Here is a 19513-nt window from a genome sequence, read left to right as displayed (position 1 = left end):
AGTGAGTACTTTTACTGGAGTATTTTTCTCAAACAGTAACTTTACTTTTTTTCACCGTAGGGTTCAAGTTTGGAGCCAAAGAAATTAGTTACGTTGGAAACTTTGGTACTTGGGGGGCTAACTGGTTAGCATGCTAACTACAGCAAAAACTACACATCGGAAGTATTTTTCTATAGATTTTTTTTATTTTTTTATTTTTACATTTTGCAGAAAAGCCACAGAGCTGTGAAGTTCAGTCACATGGTTGTTTTTATTTCAAGAACTTTTAAGAGGAGAAATGATCCAGAAAAGAGCCGAAGTTTCAGTGTCATTGCAGACCTGCCGCTAACACCCCTGCTAGCATGAAATGCTACGAGACCATCAGAAGGGACGTCTTTCCGCGGCTGGACGGAGTCTTTCAAGTGAAAGTGCTGAAGAGTTGAGTGTTTCCATGGCAACGTGTTTGAAAAACGATGGCCGTTTCCACGACTACGGCAGGAAACGCTGAGAACGATGTCGTTAGCATGGCGGGCCACGAGTCGGCGGTTTTTGTTGCACCTGACCCGCATCAGCGTTGGAAAAGAAGAATCACCCCCACTGTTTCCATGGAAACGGAGTGTTTTCAAAAAGGTGTTCTGTTTTCGGTGGTTGTGTAAACGGATGTTTTACGTTTTCACGTGAAAATATTGCGTAAACGGGGCGTTAGCAGCTAGCTAGGAAGTGGGAACTTCCCACTTCTACCCAGCCCGCAAGAAGCTAATGTTCCATCGTTCCCAATAAGGAACCGTTCCGTGGCAATGTTCTTAATAATAATCTATTGTTACAGCTAAAGAGAAAATGGCGTCGCGTGCGTAGCTTTCACGCTAGCGATCCAGAACCGCAGCTTCCCGCAGGTAGAAATTGACGTCCGTCGATGTTCTTTTGGTTCCCAAACGCATCGTTTCGTCGTCGGGCTCGACGCCCGGAGACGTTCTGGGTTCCTGGCGACATGGATGGATGGTTTGCGCTAAGCTAGGCTAATTGTGTAGCAGATGGAGGCAGTCGGTGCGGCGGCGGTGGCTCGCCTTCCGTCGCCTTCCGCCGCCGCGCGTCCGTCCGTCCCACCCTGAAACCGGACACCTTACCGACCTCACCGCGCAGGAACCCTGGCTAGCCGGGTCTCTCCGACGGGCCGCCGTCCTTCAGCCGAAGGCGTTCCCGTTGCGGGCGGCCTGGGCGGCCCGGTTCTTGGGGCGCGACGGGCGGTCCCGGCTGAAGACGGCCTCCGGGTCGCTGTCCAGCTCCGACTCCGACATCATGAGGCAGGAGTTGTGCTCCGTGCTGCGATGTTTGATACCTGCAGACGGAAAGAGTCCGAGGGTTCTGCTCACTGCAGAACCACCACAGCGCCAACCGTCCCGACAGCTTCTGGATTCAAAACCTTTGTTATTAAAGTCAGAACTTTTGTTCGTAAAGTCAGAACCTTCATTATTAAAGTCAGAACCTTCATTAAAAAAGTCAGAACCTTCGTTATTAAAGTCAGAACCTTTGTTATTAAAGTCAGAACTTTTGTTATTATAGTCAGAACTTTTGTTCGTAAAGTCAGAACCTTCGTTACTAAAGTCAGAAATTTTGTTATTAAAGTCAGAACTTTCATTAAAAAAGTCAGAACCTTCGTTATTAAAGTCAGAACCTTTGTTATTAAAGTCAGAACTTTTGTTATTATAGTCAGAACTTTTGTTCGTAAAGTCAGAACCTTCGTTACTAAAGTCAGAAATTTTGTTATTAAAGTCAGAACTTTCATTAAAAAAGTCAGAACTTTTGTTATTAAAGTCAGAACCTTCACTATTAAAGTCAGAACCTTTGTTATTAAAGTCAGAACTTTTGTTCGTAAAGTCAGAACTTTAGTTCGTAAAGTCAGAACCTTCATTATTAAAGTCAGAACCTTCATTAAAAAAGTCAGAACCTTCGTTAATAAAGTCAGAACTTTTGTTATTAAAGTCAGAACTTTTGTTCGTAAAGTCAGAACTTTTGTTCGTAAAGTCAGAACCTTCATCAGTAAAGTCAGAACCTTCATCAGTAAAGTTGAAACGTTGTCATGGAAACAGGAAGTGGACGTGGAACCTCTCCGGACGAAGGTGAGAAACGTTTTCAGGAGGCGACTCACTGAATTTGGGCCGAAGCTCCACCTTCTCCTGCTCGTCCATGTTGTCCAGGATGGTGTACTTGGTTTTCCTCCGGCCTTTGGTCTGCCTCCTCCTGAACACACACACACACACACACACACACACACACACATTGATGAGGATGACGAGGACCATGAGAGGGGCGGAGCTATGAGCGGGTGGAGCTATGAGGGGGGGGCGGAGCTCTGACCTCCTGCAGCAGCAGATGAAGGTCCAGCTGAGCGACAGGATGAAGACCACCAGGATGAAGCTGCTCAGGATGACGTAGAGGACCCTCCACTCTGCCAGAGAGACGCCGTCAGCATGCTAGCGCTACGTTTGCATGCTAGCACCACATACGTGGGGTTACGTTAACGACACGGTTTGATTAATGGGTGTAAATAAATATATACATATACATGTATTTATATAATAAATTATATTGTAAGGCTACCTAACCAATGGTGGTAACGAGGGGTGTGTCGCATTAGCATTAGCCTTAGCATTAGCCACGCAGGACGGGAGAACCTTTCCCATCTAAAGACCCACTTTTTGCCTCTTCGGAGCCACAAAAGTAATTTATTTACAAAAGACAAGCTTAAAAAGTTATGATGTAGTTTCACTGAACGTGCTGTAGATTCACGACGTTTCACAAATACTCAAGAATGATTTTGGGCCGTTTTGTGGCCATTTTGACCTTCGTAGCCTTTTTAACTATTAATTTAACCTCAAGTCGTTTTAATCATTTTGACTCAACTATTTTTTTTGTTATAGTCATGTTAGCCTTTTTCACCGTTTCACCTAATTTTGCTCCATTTTTGACCGTTTAAAATATTTTGCCTACTTTTTTTTTGTTGTTTTTAATCCGAACACCTTTTTTTTTCCCCAAAATAATTTTTTTTTTAGCAACTTTAGCGGTTTGTAGCCTTCTTAACCATTTAGCCAGGAGAGTCACTTATGCAAAGAAAATTTAAAAAAATAAAAGTATAATTAGGAAGTAAAGCAGGAAGTAAGCCCCTCCCCCCAAAAACAAAATCCAACCTGAACATTATTAATATCCACAACAAAGTCTAACAAAATCTAGCCATGCTAATGCTAGTCACCGCTACTGTGGATACAGGCTAATGCTAATGCTAATGCTACGTCCAGTGGGTCGTGTTGCCGTCAGTACTGAGTTAACAGGAGGTTAACGAAGTCTACAGTGTAGGGATGTCTTTCACTGACAAAAGATTTAAAAAAAAAAAAAACCAGGGTTACCACAGTTACTCTCTCCGTCGCCGAGGTAACGGCGGATCAGGTTCTCGGTCCAGAAGGGGTCGCAGGTGCACTGCTTGCTGATTGGATCACACTGGCCCCGCCCCGAGCAGCGAAGAAGACACACTGGAGGACAGAGGGGTTTTTTTAACTGAATTTCAGCGCCTCCGAACATCGTTTTACAACATTTTAAACGTCAAACGGAGGGATTCCGGCGACGACGCGGTTTGGACACGGGAGGACTGGTTTCACACGGGGACCTCGGTGAAGACGTAACCGTGACGACGCAAAGTTGGAAAGAGAAGAAAAGGAGGAGGCTCACAGACGGTGTCGACTCTCAGGACCCGGAACAGCAGGTAGTCGCTCTTCTCCCGCAGCAGCTGCTTCCTCAACACGCCGACCAGCAGGGGGCCGGGCAGGGGCCCCGAGGGGCCGCGCACCGAGAACCGCAGCACCGTGCTGCACACGCACACACACACACACACACACACACACTGAGTGAGCCTATTAACCGTTTGATACCTTATAAACTTGTTAATGACCCGTTAAATCATTTAGTTACGCAGTGAGTGACCCTGTAAACTAGTTACTGACCCTTTAAATCAGTTAATAAACCAGTGAGTGGCCCTGTAAACTAGTTAGTGACCCTGTAAACTAGTTACTGACCCTGTAAACTAGTTAAACCAGTTATTTAACCAGTGAGTGACCCTGTAAACTAGTTACTGACCTGTGAACAAATCAGTTATTTAACCAGTGAGTGACCGTGCAAACTAGTTAGTGACCCTGTAAACTAGTTTAAATCAGTTACTTAACCAGTGAGTGACCCTGCAAACTAATTAGTGACTCTGCAAACTAATTAGTGACCCTGCAAACTAATTGGTGACCCTGTAAACTAGTTACTGACCCTGTAAACTAGTTAAACCAGTTACTTTACCAGTGAGTGACCCTGCAAACTAGTTACTGACCCTTTAAACCAGTTAATAAACCAGTGAGTGGCCCTGTAAACTACTTAGTGACACTGTAAACTAGTTTAAATCAGTTACTTAACCAGTGAGTGACCCTGTAAACTAGTTAGTGACCCTGCAAACTAATTGGTGACCCTGTAAACTAGTTAGTGACCATGTAAACTAGTTACTCACCCTGTAAACTAGTTAAACCAGTTACTTAACCAGTGAGTGACCCTGTAAACTAGTTACTGACCTGTGAACAAATCAGTTATTTAACCAGTGAGTGACCGTGCAAACTAGTTAGTGACCCTGTAAACTAGTTTAAATCAGTTACTTAACCAGTGAGTGACCCTGCAAACTAATTAGTGACTCTGCAAACTAATTAGTGACCCTGCAAACTAATTGGTGACCCTGTAAACTAGTTACTGACCCTGTAAACTAGTTAAACCAGTTACTTTACCAGTGAGTGACCCTGCAAACTAGTTACTGACCCTTTAAACCAGTTAATAAACCAGTGAGTGGCCCTGTAAACTACTTAGTGACACTGTAAACTAGTTTAAATCAGTTACTTAACCAGTGAGTGACCCTGTAAACTATTTAGTGACTCTGCAAACTAATTAGTGACCCTGCAAACTAGTTAGTGACCCTGTAAACTAGTTACTGACCCTGTAAACTAGTTAAACCAGTTACTTAACCAGTGAGTGACCCTGTAAACTAGTTACTGACCTGTAAACAAATCAGTTACTTAACCAGTGAGTGACCGTGCAAACTAGTTAGTGACCCTGTAAACTAGTTAGTGACCCTTTAAACCAGTTAGTAAACCAGTGAGTGGCCCTGTAAACTAGTTAGTGACCCTGTAAACTAGTTACTGACCCTGTAAACTAGTTAAACCAGTTACTTAACCAGTGAGTGACCCTGTAAACTAGTTACTGACCTGTGAACAAATCAGTTATTTAACCAGTGAGTGACCGTGCAAACTAGTTAGTGACCCTGTAAACTAGTTTAAATCAGTTACTTAACCAGTGAGTGACCCTGCAAACTAATTAGTGACTCTGCAAACTAATTAGTGACCCTGCAAACTAATTGGTGACCCTGTAAACTAGTTACTGACCCTGTAAACTAGTTAAACCAGTTACTTTACCAGTGAGTGACCCTGCAAACTAGTTACTGACCCTTTAAACCAGTTAATAAACCAGTGAGTGGCCCTGTAAACTACTTAGTGACACTGTAAACTAGTTTAAATCAGTTACTTAACCAGTGAGTGACCCTGTAAACTATTTAGTGACTCTGCAAACTAATTAGTGACCCTGCAAACTAGTTAGTGACCCTGTAAACTAGTTACTGACCCTGTAAACTAGTTAAACCAGTTACTTAACCAGTGAGTGACCCTGTAAACTAGTTACTGACCTGTAAACAAATCAGTTACTTAACCAGTGAGTGACCGTGCAAACTAGTTAGTGACCCTGTAAACTAGTTAGTGACCCTTTAAACCAGTTAGTAAACCAGTGAGTGGCCCTGTAAACTAGTTAGTGACCCTGTAAACTAGTTACTGACCCTGTAAACTAGTTAAACCAGTTACTTAACCAGTGAGTGACCCTGTAAACTAGTTACTGACCTGTGAACAAATCAGTTATTTAACCAGTGAGTGACCGTGCAAACTAGTTAGTGACCCTGTAAACTAGTTTAAATCAGTTACTTAACCAGTGAGTGACCCTGCAAACTAATTAGTGACTCTGCAAACTAATTAGTGACCCTGCAAACTAATTGGTGACCCTGTAAACTAGTTACTGACCCTGTAAACTAGTTAATCCAGTTACTTAACCAGTGAGTGACCCTGTAAACTAGTTACTGACCTGTAAACAAATCAGTTACTTAACCAGTGAGTGACCGTGCAAACTAGTTAGTGACCCTGTAAACTAGTTAGTGACCCTTTAAACCAGTTAATAAACCAGTGAGTGGCCCTGTAAACTAGTTACTGACCCTGTAAACTAGTTACTCGGCCTGTAAACTAGCTTAAATCAGTTACATAACCACTCGGTGACCGTGTTAACCGCTTGGCGGCCCGGCGGGCGCTACCTGAGGTGCGAGTGTCCCTGCAGCGCTCGGACCTGGACGTCGCTGTCCAGGACGTGCAGGAGGGCGGCGAGCTGCCGGACCACCGTGTCCCTCTGAGCCACGCTGATCTGAGACACCGACACCAGCATCTCCAGCTCCACCTGCTGGCCGCCACCAGGCTCTGCACACACACACACACACACACACACACACACACACACACACACACACACACACACACACACACAGTCACATATGGGACGGGGCCGGTGGCCGGCGGGCGGAGGGTTGAAGCCCCGGCCCCTCGGCCCCCTGGTCTAAATCTGGTCTAAACTTAGTCTACATGAATCAAACCTGGTCTAAACTTAGTCTACATTAATCAAACTTGGTCTAAAGTTAGTCTATATAAATCAAACCTGGTCTAAACTTAGTCTACATGAAATAAAGCTGGTCTAAACTTAGTCTACATTAATCAAACCTGGTCTAAACTTAGTCGACATTAGTCAAACTTGGTCTAAAGTTGGTCTACATAAATCAAACCTGGTCTAAACTTAGTCTACATGAATTAAAGCTGGTCTAAACTTAGTCTTCATGAATCAAACCTGGTCTAAACTTAGTCTACATTAATGAAATCTGGTCTAAACTTAGTCTACATAATTCAAACTTGGTCTAAACGAACCAAACCTGGTCTAAAGTTAGTCTACATGAATCAAACCTGGTCTAAAGTTGGTCTACATTAATCAAACCTGGTCAAAACGAACCAAACCTGGTCTAAAATTAGCCTACATTAATCAAACCTGGTCTAAAGTTAGTCTACATGAATCAAACCTGGTCTAAAGTTAGTCTACATGAATCAAACTTGGTCTAAACTTAGTCTATATGAATCAAACCTGGTCTAAACTTAGTCTACATTAATCAAACTTGGTCTAAAGTTGGTCTACATTAGTCTAATAAATCAAACTTGGTCTAAACTTAGTCTACATGAATCAAACCTGGTCTAAACTTAGTCTACATGAATCAGACCTGGTCTAAACCTAGTCTACATTAATCAAACTTGGTCTAAACTTAGTCTACATTAGTCTAATAAATCAAACCTGGTCTAAACTTAGTCTACATGAATCAAACCTGGTCTAAACTTAGTCTACATGAATCAAACCTGGTCTAAACTTAGTCTACATGAATCAAACTTGGTCTAGAGAAGCCCCGCCCCCTCGGCCCCACCTGGCCGCACCTCCACGGTGGCGGTGGCGGTGCTGGAGGCGCCCCGGGCGTCGGTGACGCGCAGCTGGAACAGGTAGGTCCCCTCCACCAGGTTGGCCAGGGAGAGCCAGGCCTGGCAGGCCGAGCCGTACAGCACGTCCTGCAGCCACGACAGTAATCTGATTAGTAACTGTCGTCCCGGCTAATCCGGCGTCAATGAGGTGGGCGTCGCCGTGTGTTTGCCGTGCTCGAACCCCGGCTGCCGGACTCTGGCGGTCTCGGGTCCACAGGTAGTGGACCAGGTCCTGGTCTCCGTCGCTCACCGAGCCTCGGAGGACCAGAGAGTTGTTGGGCAGAGTCAAGGTGTGGCTGCCGCTGGCGTGAGCCACCGGGGGGAGGGTCCTGACTGGGGGGGGGGGAGGGGGGGCGGGGTTATAATGAGATCTGTACCAGTGATGAGTTTAATCAACAACAGCATGAGAACTCATAAACCGACTCAAACCTGGTCTAAAGTTAGTCTGCATGAATCAAACTTGGTCTAAACGAACCAAACCTGGTCTAAAGTTAGTCTGCATTAATAAAAGCTGGTCTAAAGTTAGTCTTCATTAATGAAAGCTGGTCTAAAGTTAGTCGACATTAATGAAAGCTGGTCTAAAGTTAGTCTGCATTAATCAAACTTGGTCTAAAGTTAGTCTGCATTAATCAAACTTGGTCTAAAGTTAGTCTGCATTCATCAAACTTGGTCTAAAGTTAGTCTGTATGAATCAAACCTGGTCTAAAGTTAGTCTGTATGAATCAAACCTGGTCTAAAATTAGTCTACATTAATGAAAGCTGGTCTAAAGTTATTCTTCATTAATGAAAGCTGGTCTAAAGTTAGTCGACATTAATGAAAGCTGGTCTAAAGTTAGTCTGCATTAATCAAACTTGGTCTAAAGTTAGTCTACATTAATGAAAGCTAGTCTAAAGTTAGTCTGCATTAATCAAACTTGGTCTAAAGTTAGTCTACATTAATGAAAGCTAGTCTAAAGTTAGTCTGCATTAATCAAACTTGGTCTAAAGTTAGTCTACATTAATGAAAGCTGGTCTAAAGTTAGTCTACATTAATGAAACCTGGTCTAAAGTTAGTCTGCATTAATGAAAGCTGGTCTAAAGTTAGTCTTCATTAATGAAAGCTGGTCTAAAGTTAGTCAACATTAATGAAAGCTGGTCTAAAGTTAGTCTACATTAATGAAAGCTGGTCTAAAGTTAGTCTGCATTAATCAAACTTGGTCTAAAGTTAGTCTACATTAATGAAATCTGGTCTAAAGTTAGTCTGCATTAATCAAACTTGGTCTAAAGTTAGTCTGCATTAATGAAAGCTGGTCTAAAGTTAGTCTTCATTAATCAAACTTGGTCTAAAGTTAGTCTACATTAATGAAAGCTGGTCTAAAGTTAGTCTGCATTAATCAAACTTGGTCTAAAGTTAGTCTGCATTAATCAAACTTGGTCTAAAGTTAGTCTGCATTAATCAAACTTGGTCTGAAGTTAGTCTGCATTAATCAAACTTGATCTAAAGTTATTCTACATTAATGAAAGCTGGTCTAAAGTTAGTCTGCATTAATCAAACCTGGTCTAAAGTTAGTCTACATGAATCAAACCTGGTCTAAAGTTAGTCTACATGAATCAAACCTGGTCTAAACTCAAACTGAACTAATCGACATGGAACCAGTCTAAGTTAATCTATCGCTAGTCTTAACTAGTCTCAGATCATCTAAACCTGGTCTGGAGTGCTGCAGCCCCGCCCTTTCCCCTCCCCCTCCCCCAGGCCCCGCCCACCTTCCTGGACCCTGACGACGAGGGCGGCGCTGTCCGTCACCCCCTGCCGGTCGGACACCGTCAGCCTGAAGACGTAGCGCCCTGCCCGGAGGCCGGTCGCCGTGGCGACGGCTCGGTCGGCGTCCCGCAGCTGTAGGCCGGGAGGAGCGCTGCGAGCACAGAGGGGGGGGAGGGGAGGAGACAGCTGTCAGGGCGAGGACGACAAGCGCTCCCTGGGCGGGGGCCCACCAGCCCGGGGTCTTCACCTCTCCGCCTCCCACAGGAAGCTGCTGCCGCTGCTGCCGCCGCCGTCCAGCGTCACGCTGCCCACCGGCAGGACCAGGGCGCGGTCCGGACCCACCACCGCCACCGGGCCACGGCGCCTCACGCCCCCCTCTGGAGCACAGCCCAACACCCAGTCAGTGGAACGCCAGCTCCCGGAGGGTAACTGATGCTTATATTAGATCATATATTTCATATTGCATGGACATATACATATATTTATACATGTGCAAGTACACTATTACTATTAGTATTATTATTATAAGTATACTATTACTATTGGTATTATTATTATAAGTACACTATTACTATTGGTATTATTATTATTATTATAAGTACACTATTACTATTGGTATTATTATTATTATTATTATTATTATTATTATTATAAGTACACTATTACTATTGGTATTATTATTATAAGTACACTATTACTATTGGTATTATTATTATTATTATAAGTACACTATTACTATTGGTATTATTATTATTATTATAAGTACACTATTACTATTGGTATTATTATTATTTATTATTATTATTATTATTATTATTATTATTATAAGTACACTATTACTATTGGTATTATTATTATTATTATTATTATTATAAGTACACTATTACTATTGGTATTATTATTATAAGTATACTATTACTATTGGTATTATTATTATTATTATTATTACTGATATATATATTGTTGTTATTGTTATATTATTGCTACCATTATTAGTAGTACTATACACAAGTATTATACACTATTACACATTGTTATTATCTGCATTATTGTTATTATTATTATAAGTATACTGTTACTATTGGTATTATTATTATTATTATTACTGATATATATATATATATATATTGTTATTGTTATATTATTACTACCATTATTAGTAGTACTATACAGGAGTATTATACACTATTTCACACTGTTATTTTGTGTATTGTTATTATTATTATTATATAATACCTACTTCTAATGGCTCTGCCACTGCACCTTACTATTTATTTATCTTGCTTTGATCTCCTGATTATTTCTAAGTGCCCATGTTCCGTTCTGTGTTTTACTTTATGTCTTATACCCAGATATTTATATTTCTTACTTTTTCTTATTTCTTACTTCTCTTGTATTTTATAATATTCGTATTTACCAGATTGCTGCAACAAAACAATTTCCCTTCGGGGATGAATAAAGTAATTATCTATCCATCTATCTAACTAACTAGTTACAATCAGGTGAACAATGAACGTATATGGAAAGTCAATAAATTCCTCTTTAAAACGCAGGAAAGAACCAGAAAAGCACTTTTATCACACACGTACCAGAGTCGGCAGTGGTGACGGCAGCAGGCGAGGTGGGGGCGGAGGAGGCGCAGGAGGAGGAGGAGGAGGTGGAAGAGGACGAGGAGGAGGGGGAGGAGGAGGAGGAGGTGGAGGAAGAGGAGGAGGAGGAGGAGGTGGTCAGGGCCTCCTCCGGCTGGAGCGCATCGGCAGTGTCTGTCGGAGCTGAAGCGACGAAGAGGAGAGAGAACGTGTGTTTGTAAACAACACTTGAGTCGATGACGAGGGCGTTTTTTTTTTTGCATTTCTCTGCGGGCGGCGCCGGTTTGTGATTGGCTCGCCGGCTGGTGGGAGGAGCCTCTGCACAGAGAATAAGGCAACGCGCCAAAAATCGCTAATTTCCAACCTGCAGTCTCCCCCAAATCTTTCCCGCCAAAGTCGACTTGTTTACAAAAAAACGAAAAAGAAAACTGTGTAAAAAAAAAATCTAGTATGTTTTGGATTATTTACAAAACAACCCAATGGCGCCCCCCGGTGTCTCCTGGTGACCACTGCAGTCACACCCACGTCCCGTAAAATTAAATTGCGGTTTAGTGACGCAGTCCACTAGTGAGAAATAACAGTCTTTTATTAACCGTTTCTGGAAAAGTAATCTTACTATACCTGTTACTTGGAAAAAAGTAATCAGATTACAGTAATGCATTACTGCCCAACAGTGGTCGCTCACGGTTCGGGCTGAATGAAGCCGGAGAAATGAGACCGGCACACAACAAGAGGGCGCTGCGGAGCTCCAACACGCCTTCCTCACCTGTCTGTGTACCTGTGGTGCGTTCAAGGACCTCGGGAGCTTTGGGGCTCCCTGTGGGCGGAGTCACCGCTGCCGGTTCCTCAGGCGTCAGGAGCCGAGCTGCAAGAGCAAAACAGTGAGCGTCAGTTTATCTGTGTTTTAGATCGTTGCTGCTAATGCTAAACCTGCTGCTCTGCTAAACCTGCTGCTAATGCTAAACCTGCTGCTCTGCTAAACCTGCTGCTAATGCTAAACCTGCTGATCTGGTAAATCTGTTGCTCTGCTAAAACTCTGCTAAAATTCTGCTAACGTTCTGCTAAACGTTCTAACGTTCTGCTAATGTTCTGCTAAACGTTCTGCTAATGTTCTGCTAAAATTATGCTAATGTTCTGCTAAACGTTCCAACGTTCTGCTAATCTTCTGCCAAACGTTCTGCTAAAATTCTGCTAACGTTCTGCTAAACGTTCTAACGTTCTGCTAGCATTCTGCTAAAATTCTGCTGACGTTCTGCTAAACGTTCTAACGTTCTGCTAATCTTCTGCTCAAAGTTCTGCTAACGTTCTTCTAAACGTTCTGCTAAAATTCTGCTAACGTTCTTCTAAACGTTCTAACGTTCTGATAATCTTCTGCTAAACGTTCTAAAGTTCTGCTAAAATTCTGCTAAAATTCTGCTACTGTTCTTCTAAACGTTCTAACGTTCTGCTGAGGCGGTTTGCGAGGTTCTCTGAAGCATCCCTGCAGAGCAGAACCTGGGTCCACGGTGGTGCCGCCGGGCTGAAGGACTGGTGCCGCTGACGGGTCCGCCTGTGACGTCGGTGATCCAGGATCCGGACTGTCCTCTGTGGTCTGTGGGTAAAAACCAAAAGGACGGTCGCCATGACAACCAGCACACGGCTCCAAACAACAGAACATCCAGAATCCACAATGTTCCACCGACATCAGAGGTTCCAGGAGAGATCTCTACAGACGGCAGGACCAGGGAGGAGGTCTAAACCAGGTCTGTGAAGCTAGTCCCAGGCCAGGTCTGAAACCAGGTGTTGGACCAGGTCTGTCCTAAACCAGGAGTCCTGGTCCTCCCGGTCCTCCCCCCCGCCAGCAGCTGATTGGTGGGTTGGACTCCCCGTTGAACTCACCGTGTCTTCGTTGGGGCTCCCAGTCGGGTTCCAGGTCCAGCGTCCCCCCGGCGACCAACTCGTCACGTCGACGCCCCTCTCGGCCCCGCCCCCTTCCTCCGATTGGCTCAGGTTGCCCCCTGCCCTCAGAGGCGGTTCCTCGGGCTCCGACCTGGCCGTCTCCTCCCGGCTCTCCTCCGGGTCCTCGGCGTCCAGCATCCCCAGGTCCTTCAGGGCCTCCAGGTCCCCGGGGGTCCCCGGGGGCCCCCGGCGGCCGCCGTACGGCTCCCCTCTCACCAGCGACTGCAGCACCAGCGTCTGGGGCGGGGCCCGGCGCAGGAAGGCGAGGACGGAGTCGGCGCCGCGGCGCCGGCGGGGCCGGCAGTCGTCGCCCCGCCGGCAGCTCAGGACGTAGCAGCGTCCCTCGAACAGCCACGCCAGGTCGTAGCCCGGCAGCTCGCAGCACGCCGCCACGCACTGCGGCAGCGTGCTGGCGCCGGGGACACGCAGGATCCCGGTGCTGTCCACCGCCGGGGACACCACCACCTCGGAGAAGGTCGCCCCCTGCCAGCACTGAGACGCTACTGCAGCTGAGACACAGAGGGACAAAGTGTAGCGCAGTGTTTTTCAGCCAAGGCACTTTTTTGTTTGGAAAAATTTCGAGGAATCACCACAATGTTAAAATGTGAAACTCTGTAGCCTCTATTAACAATTTAAAGTCTTTCTCATCAAAATTTTATCAACAGGAATCCAGTAAATCCAGAAAGCAAGGACTTTTTTTTAATAGTGACTCCCTCAGTGTGAAACCTGGACCTGATGGATGAAGAGCTGAGATCCTGGTTCACATTCTTCCTTTTCAAAAACTTCTCCATCACTGTCACTGACACAGTACTTTGATACAAGATGGTAGCAGGAGGTGGAGATGAACCACACTGACGTCTGTCACTTTACATTTCACCGGCAAAGTTCTGTGCTGCCATCTAGTGGTGAAGAGTATTTATACATGATTACTCTGCAACACACTGTCGCTGTGAGAGCAAAGGTTTTTTTAGAAAAAAATGTGAAATTGGATAATTAAAATAGTTTGGGTATATGAGGAGTTTCGGAACTAATTAAGTATTTATTTTGCGTGTGTGTGTGTGTGTGTGTGTGTGTGTGTGTGTGTGTGTGTGTGTGTGTGTGTGTGTGTGGTTTTACCCTCCAGGCTCAGCAGCAGCAGCAGGCTCGTTTCCCTCCACATGGTGTGTTTTCTGCAGTCTGGAACAAACACAGGTTCAGTTCATCAGGCCTTTCCCCCCCCCTCCCCCCTCCCCCGGACACCCGATCCCCGTTTCAGCACCACGCAGGCGGACAGCGCCACCCGGAGCCCCGCCCCGCCGCACCGCAACGCGAAAACAAACGCACCCCCGGCCTCGTTTATCTCAATAATAATATCACCAGAAAAACTGTCCTGAACTTGTCCCGAAACAGCAAACAACAACAAATCCATCAAATGAGAGTAAACAAACCCAGCGGGAGCCTCCGGTCCGAAGCCCGTTCAGAAATCCGTCCGTTTGAGCTTTATTCACGTCTGGGTGCCGATTTATGACACAAATAAATCAAATTATAACACCTGCTGTATCCGAATAACCTGCGCCTTAAATCGGCTGTATAGTTTATTTCTAAATAAGACACATAAGTATAAAAACACAACCTTGAAGAGAAGGTCCGGGTCCAGCGCTCTGCCCATAAACCCATAAAAAAACAACAATAAACGTGCCCGAAAAGACGCCCGCGGCGATAAAAGACCTCCGGGGAGCGAGTCATCTGTTTTTTTATTAAACTGTACTGTATAAAAAGCCAAATTGAATGATTTGTGAATGAGGCTTGGCGCAGCGGTCGTGGGCTGACGGTGCAGATCAGACCGAGGATGTGACTTCTGTGGACAACTCCGCCATTTTTAACCTTTTCCTCACTCCCGGGGCGAAAACACACGTCCACGGCTCGGTTCGGACGTTTCGGCACCTGGACGAGCTCACCTGCCGGAGGTCGTCGCTCCCGGTTCTCCCAGCGGGGGGCCCCCTCACCGGTTCTCCCGGGCAGATGCGGGCTGTCCTGCAGGTGACATGCTGGAGATGCCGGGAGCTTCCACCGGAGACGGGACGGAAACACGCGCATCAATACAGGAGTCCGAAAAAACCCGAGTGCCGCTCCATCAGCCGAGAAAACCCGAAGATTCCGACGGCCCGCCGAGAAAACCCGAAGATCCTGACCGCTCGCCGAGAAAACCCGAGTGTCGCTCCATCAGCCGAGAAAACCCGAAGATCCCGACAGCCTGCCGAGAAAACCCGAAGATCCCGACAGCCTGCCGAGAAAACCCGAAGATCCCGACGGCCCACCGAAAAAACCCGAAGATACTGACGGCTCGCCGAGAAAACCCGAAGATCCCGACAGCCCGCCGAGAAAACCCGAACATCGCCGAGAATAACCGAAGGGTGTTTCGGCTTACCGGAAATTCCCGACCAGTGGCAAACAAGTATGTTAGTTCACCGAAAAAAACACGAACCTCGTCATAGCACACTGTACAAAACAATATTTGAAATTAAAAATTTCAAAAAACAGATAATTTTTTCAAACCTCTGAGAAAACCCAACGATTTAACTTTGAAAATATCAAATTAAAGCACCATTGGTGGTGAGTAGATGATGTAGCTGTATGCTAAGCCATTAATTCGCATTAAAAATGACATTGCTCATGATCACAGAGATCAGTGTGTTCACAGGAGGGAAGAGTCGATTCATAACAGTAACACCAACATTTACAAGACTAATATTTTTGTATAATCACCTGAAATCCCAAACGAACGATATCTGATTCAGGATTAAAACCTTGTTTGTGCTTGACTTGAGGAACACGCTGAGCAAACAAGAAAAGAAAACTTTCACGTTTACATGACAACTGTTTCAAAACTCACCATTTATAAAAGAAATGGTACAAAGGCTGAAAATGTAGTTTCTGTGTTGGGCCACTAGTGGGTGCTGTTGGTTTTCTGTGATGAAAGGGCACACAGGCAGAGATCAAAGGGCTCTAAACATTAATAATGGGAGCACATTCAACCATGTTTGGACTGTTATTACGTTGACTGTCAAAATAAAAGTCCAGGAGAATATGGAGTCATAACACCACAGAGGAACCTTCGTTCTGGTCGTCTCTACTGAGCATGTGCAGAAGAACGAGTTACCACAGTTATAACGAATCAACTAAAGACAATCTGAATATTTTTCATGCTTAAAAAGAGCAAAAAAGCGGCATACAAGAAAACACCCATGTCTTTAGTTATTTTGTTTTTATTTAAAAAAAAAAAATTCAAACATTTCCAACTGAAAACACCGGCAAATATAAATTACAACAGCAAACACAATATTCCGCTTTAAATACACGTCTCCACAAAGCCGCCGGAGAAAGTGAGCGACCGGGACGCCACAGCGCAAATCCTACCGTCGCCTCAGACGTCCAACAGATTCACAGTCAGAAAATAAAACGGCAGCAGCGGGAGGCCAACGTCTGTCCTCCATAAAATACAAATAAAGTTTATTGAAAACAAACTTTCTGAGCTGCAGGGGGGGGGGGGTGGGGGGGGGCTGAAGTCTCAGAGAGACAGACAGAGACAGAGACAGAAAGCGTCTCCGTCAGGACCAGAACTACAAACTGAATTCATCAAAACTCGGAGAATCTTTAATTTGTGCATTAAAAAAAAGATCCAGTTCCTTCAAAGGGGGGAAAGTCTGTAAAACATGAGTAGAATCAGTGTTTGAGTAGTCGGTCAATAGAAATAGTTTCCATCCCTAAGCCCCGCCCCCTTCCTTGTGACATCACACGTCGTTTCCTGAACTTCTTTGTCAACTCTGGGACACGCCCCCTCCACTACAGACACGCCCCCTCCACTACAAACAAATCTGCTGGCCTTGTTCATCATTAAGTAAAAAAATAATAATAAAAAAAATAAAAAGAGGGAGTCAAAAACGTCAAAAACGGATTAAAGATCGAAAACGTTGCTGGAATTTTTTTTTACCAAAGCTAAAAAGGCTCACGCGATCTGATTGGTTGGTTTTAGGACAAACTTTTAAATCACAACGCAGCGGAACAAAATGCAGCATAACGTAAAATGTGACGCGACACAAAGACACATAATGAAGCAAAAGGACATCATCATGAACGCGACATCACTGCTTTGTTTTAAAAAAAAGTTTAGGTTGATTTACTAAAAATTTGCCTTCATACTGCGGAAACTAAAAGTTTTGCTCCAGTAAACATTGTGTTCATGTGAAATTTTTAAAAGCCAAACGTCGTCTTTGATCCCTTTTATAAATGTCATCGGAGCAGTTTGAAATCCAGTTTTCTATCTGTTCTAGATCAAACAAAAGCCTGTGTTCTCTGGCGCCCCCTAAAGGTACCAGACCTTTTGTGTTTGGAACCCAGAAGCCGGTTTGATCGAGAAACTCGCGTCGTTCTGAACTGAAACAAGACGTGAAGAATAACGAAACACAATGAAGCACAAAGGAACGACACGTAACAATGAAGTGAAACGTAATAAATATTTTTGAGTTTAAAAAAAAAAAAATCTCCTAAACATCCCATTATTGCAGATGTGAGGAAAAAAAATTCCCGTTTTTAAAAATTGCCTTTTTTTTTTTTCTTAAAGCAATATGAATTTAATTTCAATCCTGCTTTTATTTTGAAGGGAGCAGCTTCTGATTTCAGATTTAAGACTGACACATCGGAATTTAGGGGAAAAAAAAAAAAAGATGACAGGAAATCAACTTTTATTTTGAAATCCTTCATTGAATTGTATTCTGAATAAATTTTGTCTCATGGTATGTTTTTTTTTTCGTCCCCTGGCCGATGGGCGGGGCAAGTGATGTCACCAGCCAATCAGAAGAGAGCAGAGTGGAGCTCGTCAACGTTTCCCGTCAAAATAAGTGGAATCTTTCAAAGCGTCGATATCAAACAAGGAAGTTTGAATTTGTGACTGGGGAGACGCAGGAAGCAATTTCAAAGTAAATCAAACTCCTGTTCCTTTTAATCCGTTTTTTTTTTCCCTGAAAGTGAAATCTGCAACTGAAGTTCGGTTCCGGTTTTTTTTTGTTTCCGTCTTTCAATCCGAGGAGCTTCACGGCGACCGTAAACACATAAATAACTCGCTTTATTATCGTACACATTTTACACTTTAGAGAGCCGGAGCGACACCCGGACGCCTCGTCCAGCTTTCACATCAAACAGCTGGTTACAAACTGACGCCCCCAACCCCCCCCCCCCCCCCGCCTCACCCCCCCCGACCCCGACAGGAAGTTGATGGAGGTTCAGAGTGAAGGACGTCACTTCCCGTCGTTTCCAGTTCCAACGACCAACCAGAGGTCAAAAATAAAGATTCTTCTGTTGGAAAATTTTCCCTTTTCTTTGTCTTTAAAAGTCCAAATTTGTCGTTTTTGCAGGAGGGGGGGGGGGGGGGGGGGGGGGTGAGGGTGGGGGGTTAGTGAGGGTGGGGGTGGGGGGGTTTCCCGTGAGGCAGTTGACAGTTTCTCCCACAATGCTACATTTCTGCTGTTTTACAAGCCGACGACACAAAGAACCACGTCGGCGTTTCCCAACAGTTTTCGTGGAGTTTCTCAGGTTTGATTCCTGACGTGACGTGAAACCTGGAGACGTCAGGAACCAGTCGTGGGGGGGGGGAGGAGCTTCTGCAAGGCTGTTTAAAGTCTGAAAGGAGGGGGCGTAGCCTCTCTCAGCACTGTCCTGGTGAGGGGGCGGGGACTCCGCACTCTAGGAGAAGAGGGGGCGGGGCCTCAAGACTCCAGGAGGAGAGAGGGCGGCGTCTTTCTTAGCGCTCCAATAGAAGAGGGGGCGTGGCCTCTCGGCACTCAATTGGTGAGGGGGCGGGGCCTTCACATTCCATGGAAGAGGGGGCGGAGCCTCGGCAATCCAGTGGATTAAGGGGCGGGGCCTCAGTACTCCAGTGGATTAAGGGGCGGGGCCTAGGCAATCCAGTGGAGGAGGGGGCGGGGCCTCGGCACTCACTCCAGTGGAGGAGGGGGCGGGGCCTCAGCACTCACTCCAGTGGATTAGTGGGCGGGGCCTAGGCACTCACTCCAGTGGAGGAGGGGGCGGGGCCTAGGCACTCACTCCAGTGGAGGAGGGGGCGGGGCCTCAGCACTCCCTCCAGTGGAGGAGGGGGCGGGGCCTAGTCACTCACTCCAGTGGAGGAGGGGGCGGGGCCTAGACACTCACTCCAGTGGATTAGTGGGCGGGGCCTAGACACTCACTCCAGTGGAGGAGGGGGCGGGGCCTCAGCATTCACTCCAGTGGATTAGTGGGCGGGGCCTAGTCACTCACTCCAGTGGATTAGTGGGCGGGGCCTAGACACTCACTCCAGTGGAGGAGGGGGCGGGGCCTCAGCACTCCAGTGGAGGAGGGGGCGGGGCCTCAGCACTCCAGTGGAGGAGGGGGCGGGGCCTCAGCACTCCAGTGGAGGAGGGGGGCGGGGCCTCAGCACTCCAGTGGCGGGTGGAAACTCCGTCTGCAGTCGACGGTTTTGGGACTCGGAGGAAGAACTCGCTTCTTCTGCAGCTCGTCTCGACCCAGAGAACCCGACAGGCGGGAGAACGCCGTCCTGTAGCGCTTATCAAACGTCGCTGCAC

General features: G+C 45.6%; 2 protein-coding genes across 2 annotated transcripts in view; both read right to left on the bottom strand.

Moving 5' to 3' along the window:
- Positions 1 to 299: 299 nt before the first annotated feature.
- kiaa0319 (KIAA0319) lies at positions 300 to 14977 on the bottom strand. Its single transcript, XM_080500586.1, has 15 exons — positions 14858 to 14977; positions 14037 to 14096; positions 12861 to 13429; positions 12477 to 12573; positions 11761 to 11847; positions 9641 to 9770; positions 9396 to 9544; positions 7834 to 7985; positions 7601 to 7739; positions 6401 to 6560; positions 3700 to 3836; positions 3381 to 3503; positions 2335 to 2425; positions 2126 to 2217; positions 300 to 1315 (listed from the first exon to the last, which is right to left on the bottom strand). The coding sequence occupies exons 2-15, from the start codon at positions 14077 to 14079 to the stop codon at positions 1161 to 1163; spliced, it is 2124 nt and encodes a 707-aa protein (XP_080356712.1). The 5' UTR covers positions 14080 to 14096; positions 14858 to 14977; the 3' UTR covers positions 300 to 1160.
- Positions 14978 to 18372: 3395 nt separating this feature from the next.
- dennd4b (DENN/MADD domain containing 4B) overlaps positions 18373 to 19513 on the bottom strand; it is a 30719-nt gene continuing 29578 nt past the window's right edge. Inside the window, 1 exon segment of the mRNA XM_080501658.1 lies at positions 18373 to 19507. Within this exon segment, the coding sequence (XP_080357784.1) occupies positions 19362 to 19507 (146 nt within the window). The 3' untranslated portion in view covers positions 18373 to 19361.

The sequence above is a fragment of the Blennius ocellaris genome (genome assembly GCF_963422515.1).
Source record: "Blennius ocellaris genome assembly, chromosome: 8".
Taxonomy (NCBI): domain Eukaryota; kingdom Metazoa; phylum Chordata; class Actinopteri; order Blenniiformes; family Blenniidae; genus Blennius; species Blennius ocellaris.
The sequence above is the reverse complement of the archived record's forward strand: the minus strand, read 5'-3'. Positions and strand labels throughout refer to the sequence as shown.

What these genes read in the sequence shown, in the direction of transcription:
- kiaa0319 (XM_080500586.1), bottom strand. Translation starts at nt 14,079, where the DNA reads ATGTGGAGGGAAACGAGCCTGCTGCTGCTGCTGAGCCTGGAGG. An exon ending in CACCGTGGAGGTGCGGCCAG is followed by an intron (nt 6,561 to 7,600) that starts GTGGGGCCGAGG and finishes GTGTGTGTGCAG; the next exon opens with AGCCTGGTGGCGGCCAGCAG. An exon ending in CAGGGACACTCGCACCTCAG is followed by an intron (nt 3,837 to 6,400) that starts GTAGCGCCCGCC and finishes GTGCGTGTGCAG; the next exon opens with CACGGTGCTGCGGTTCTCGG.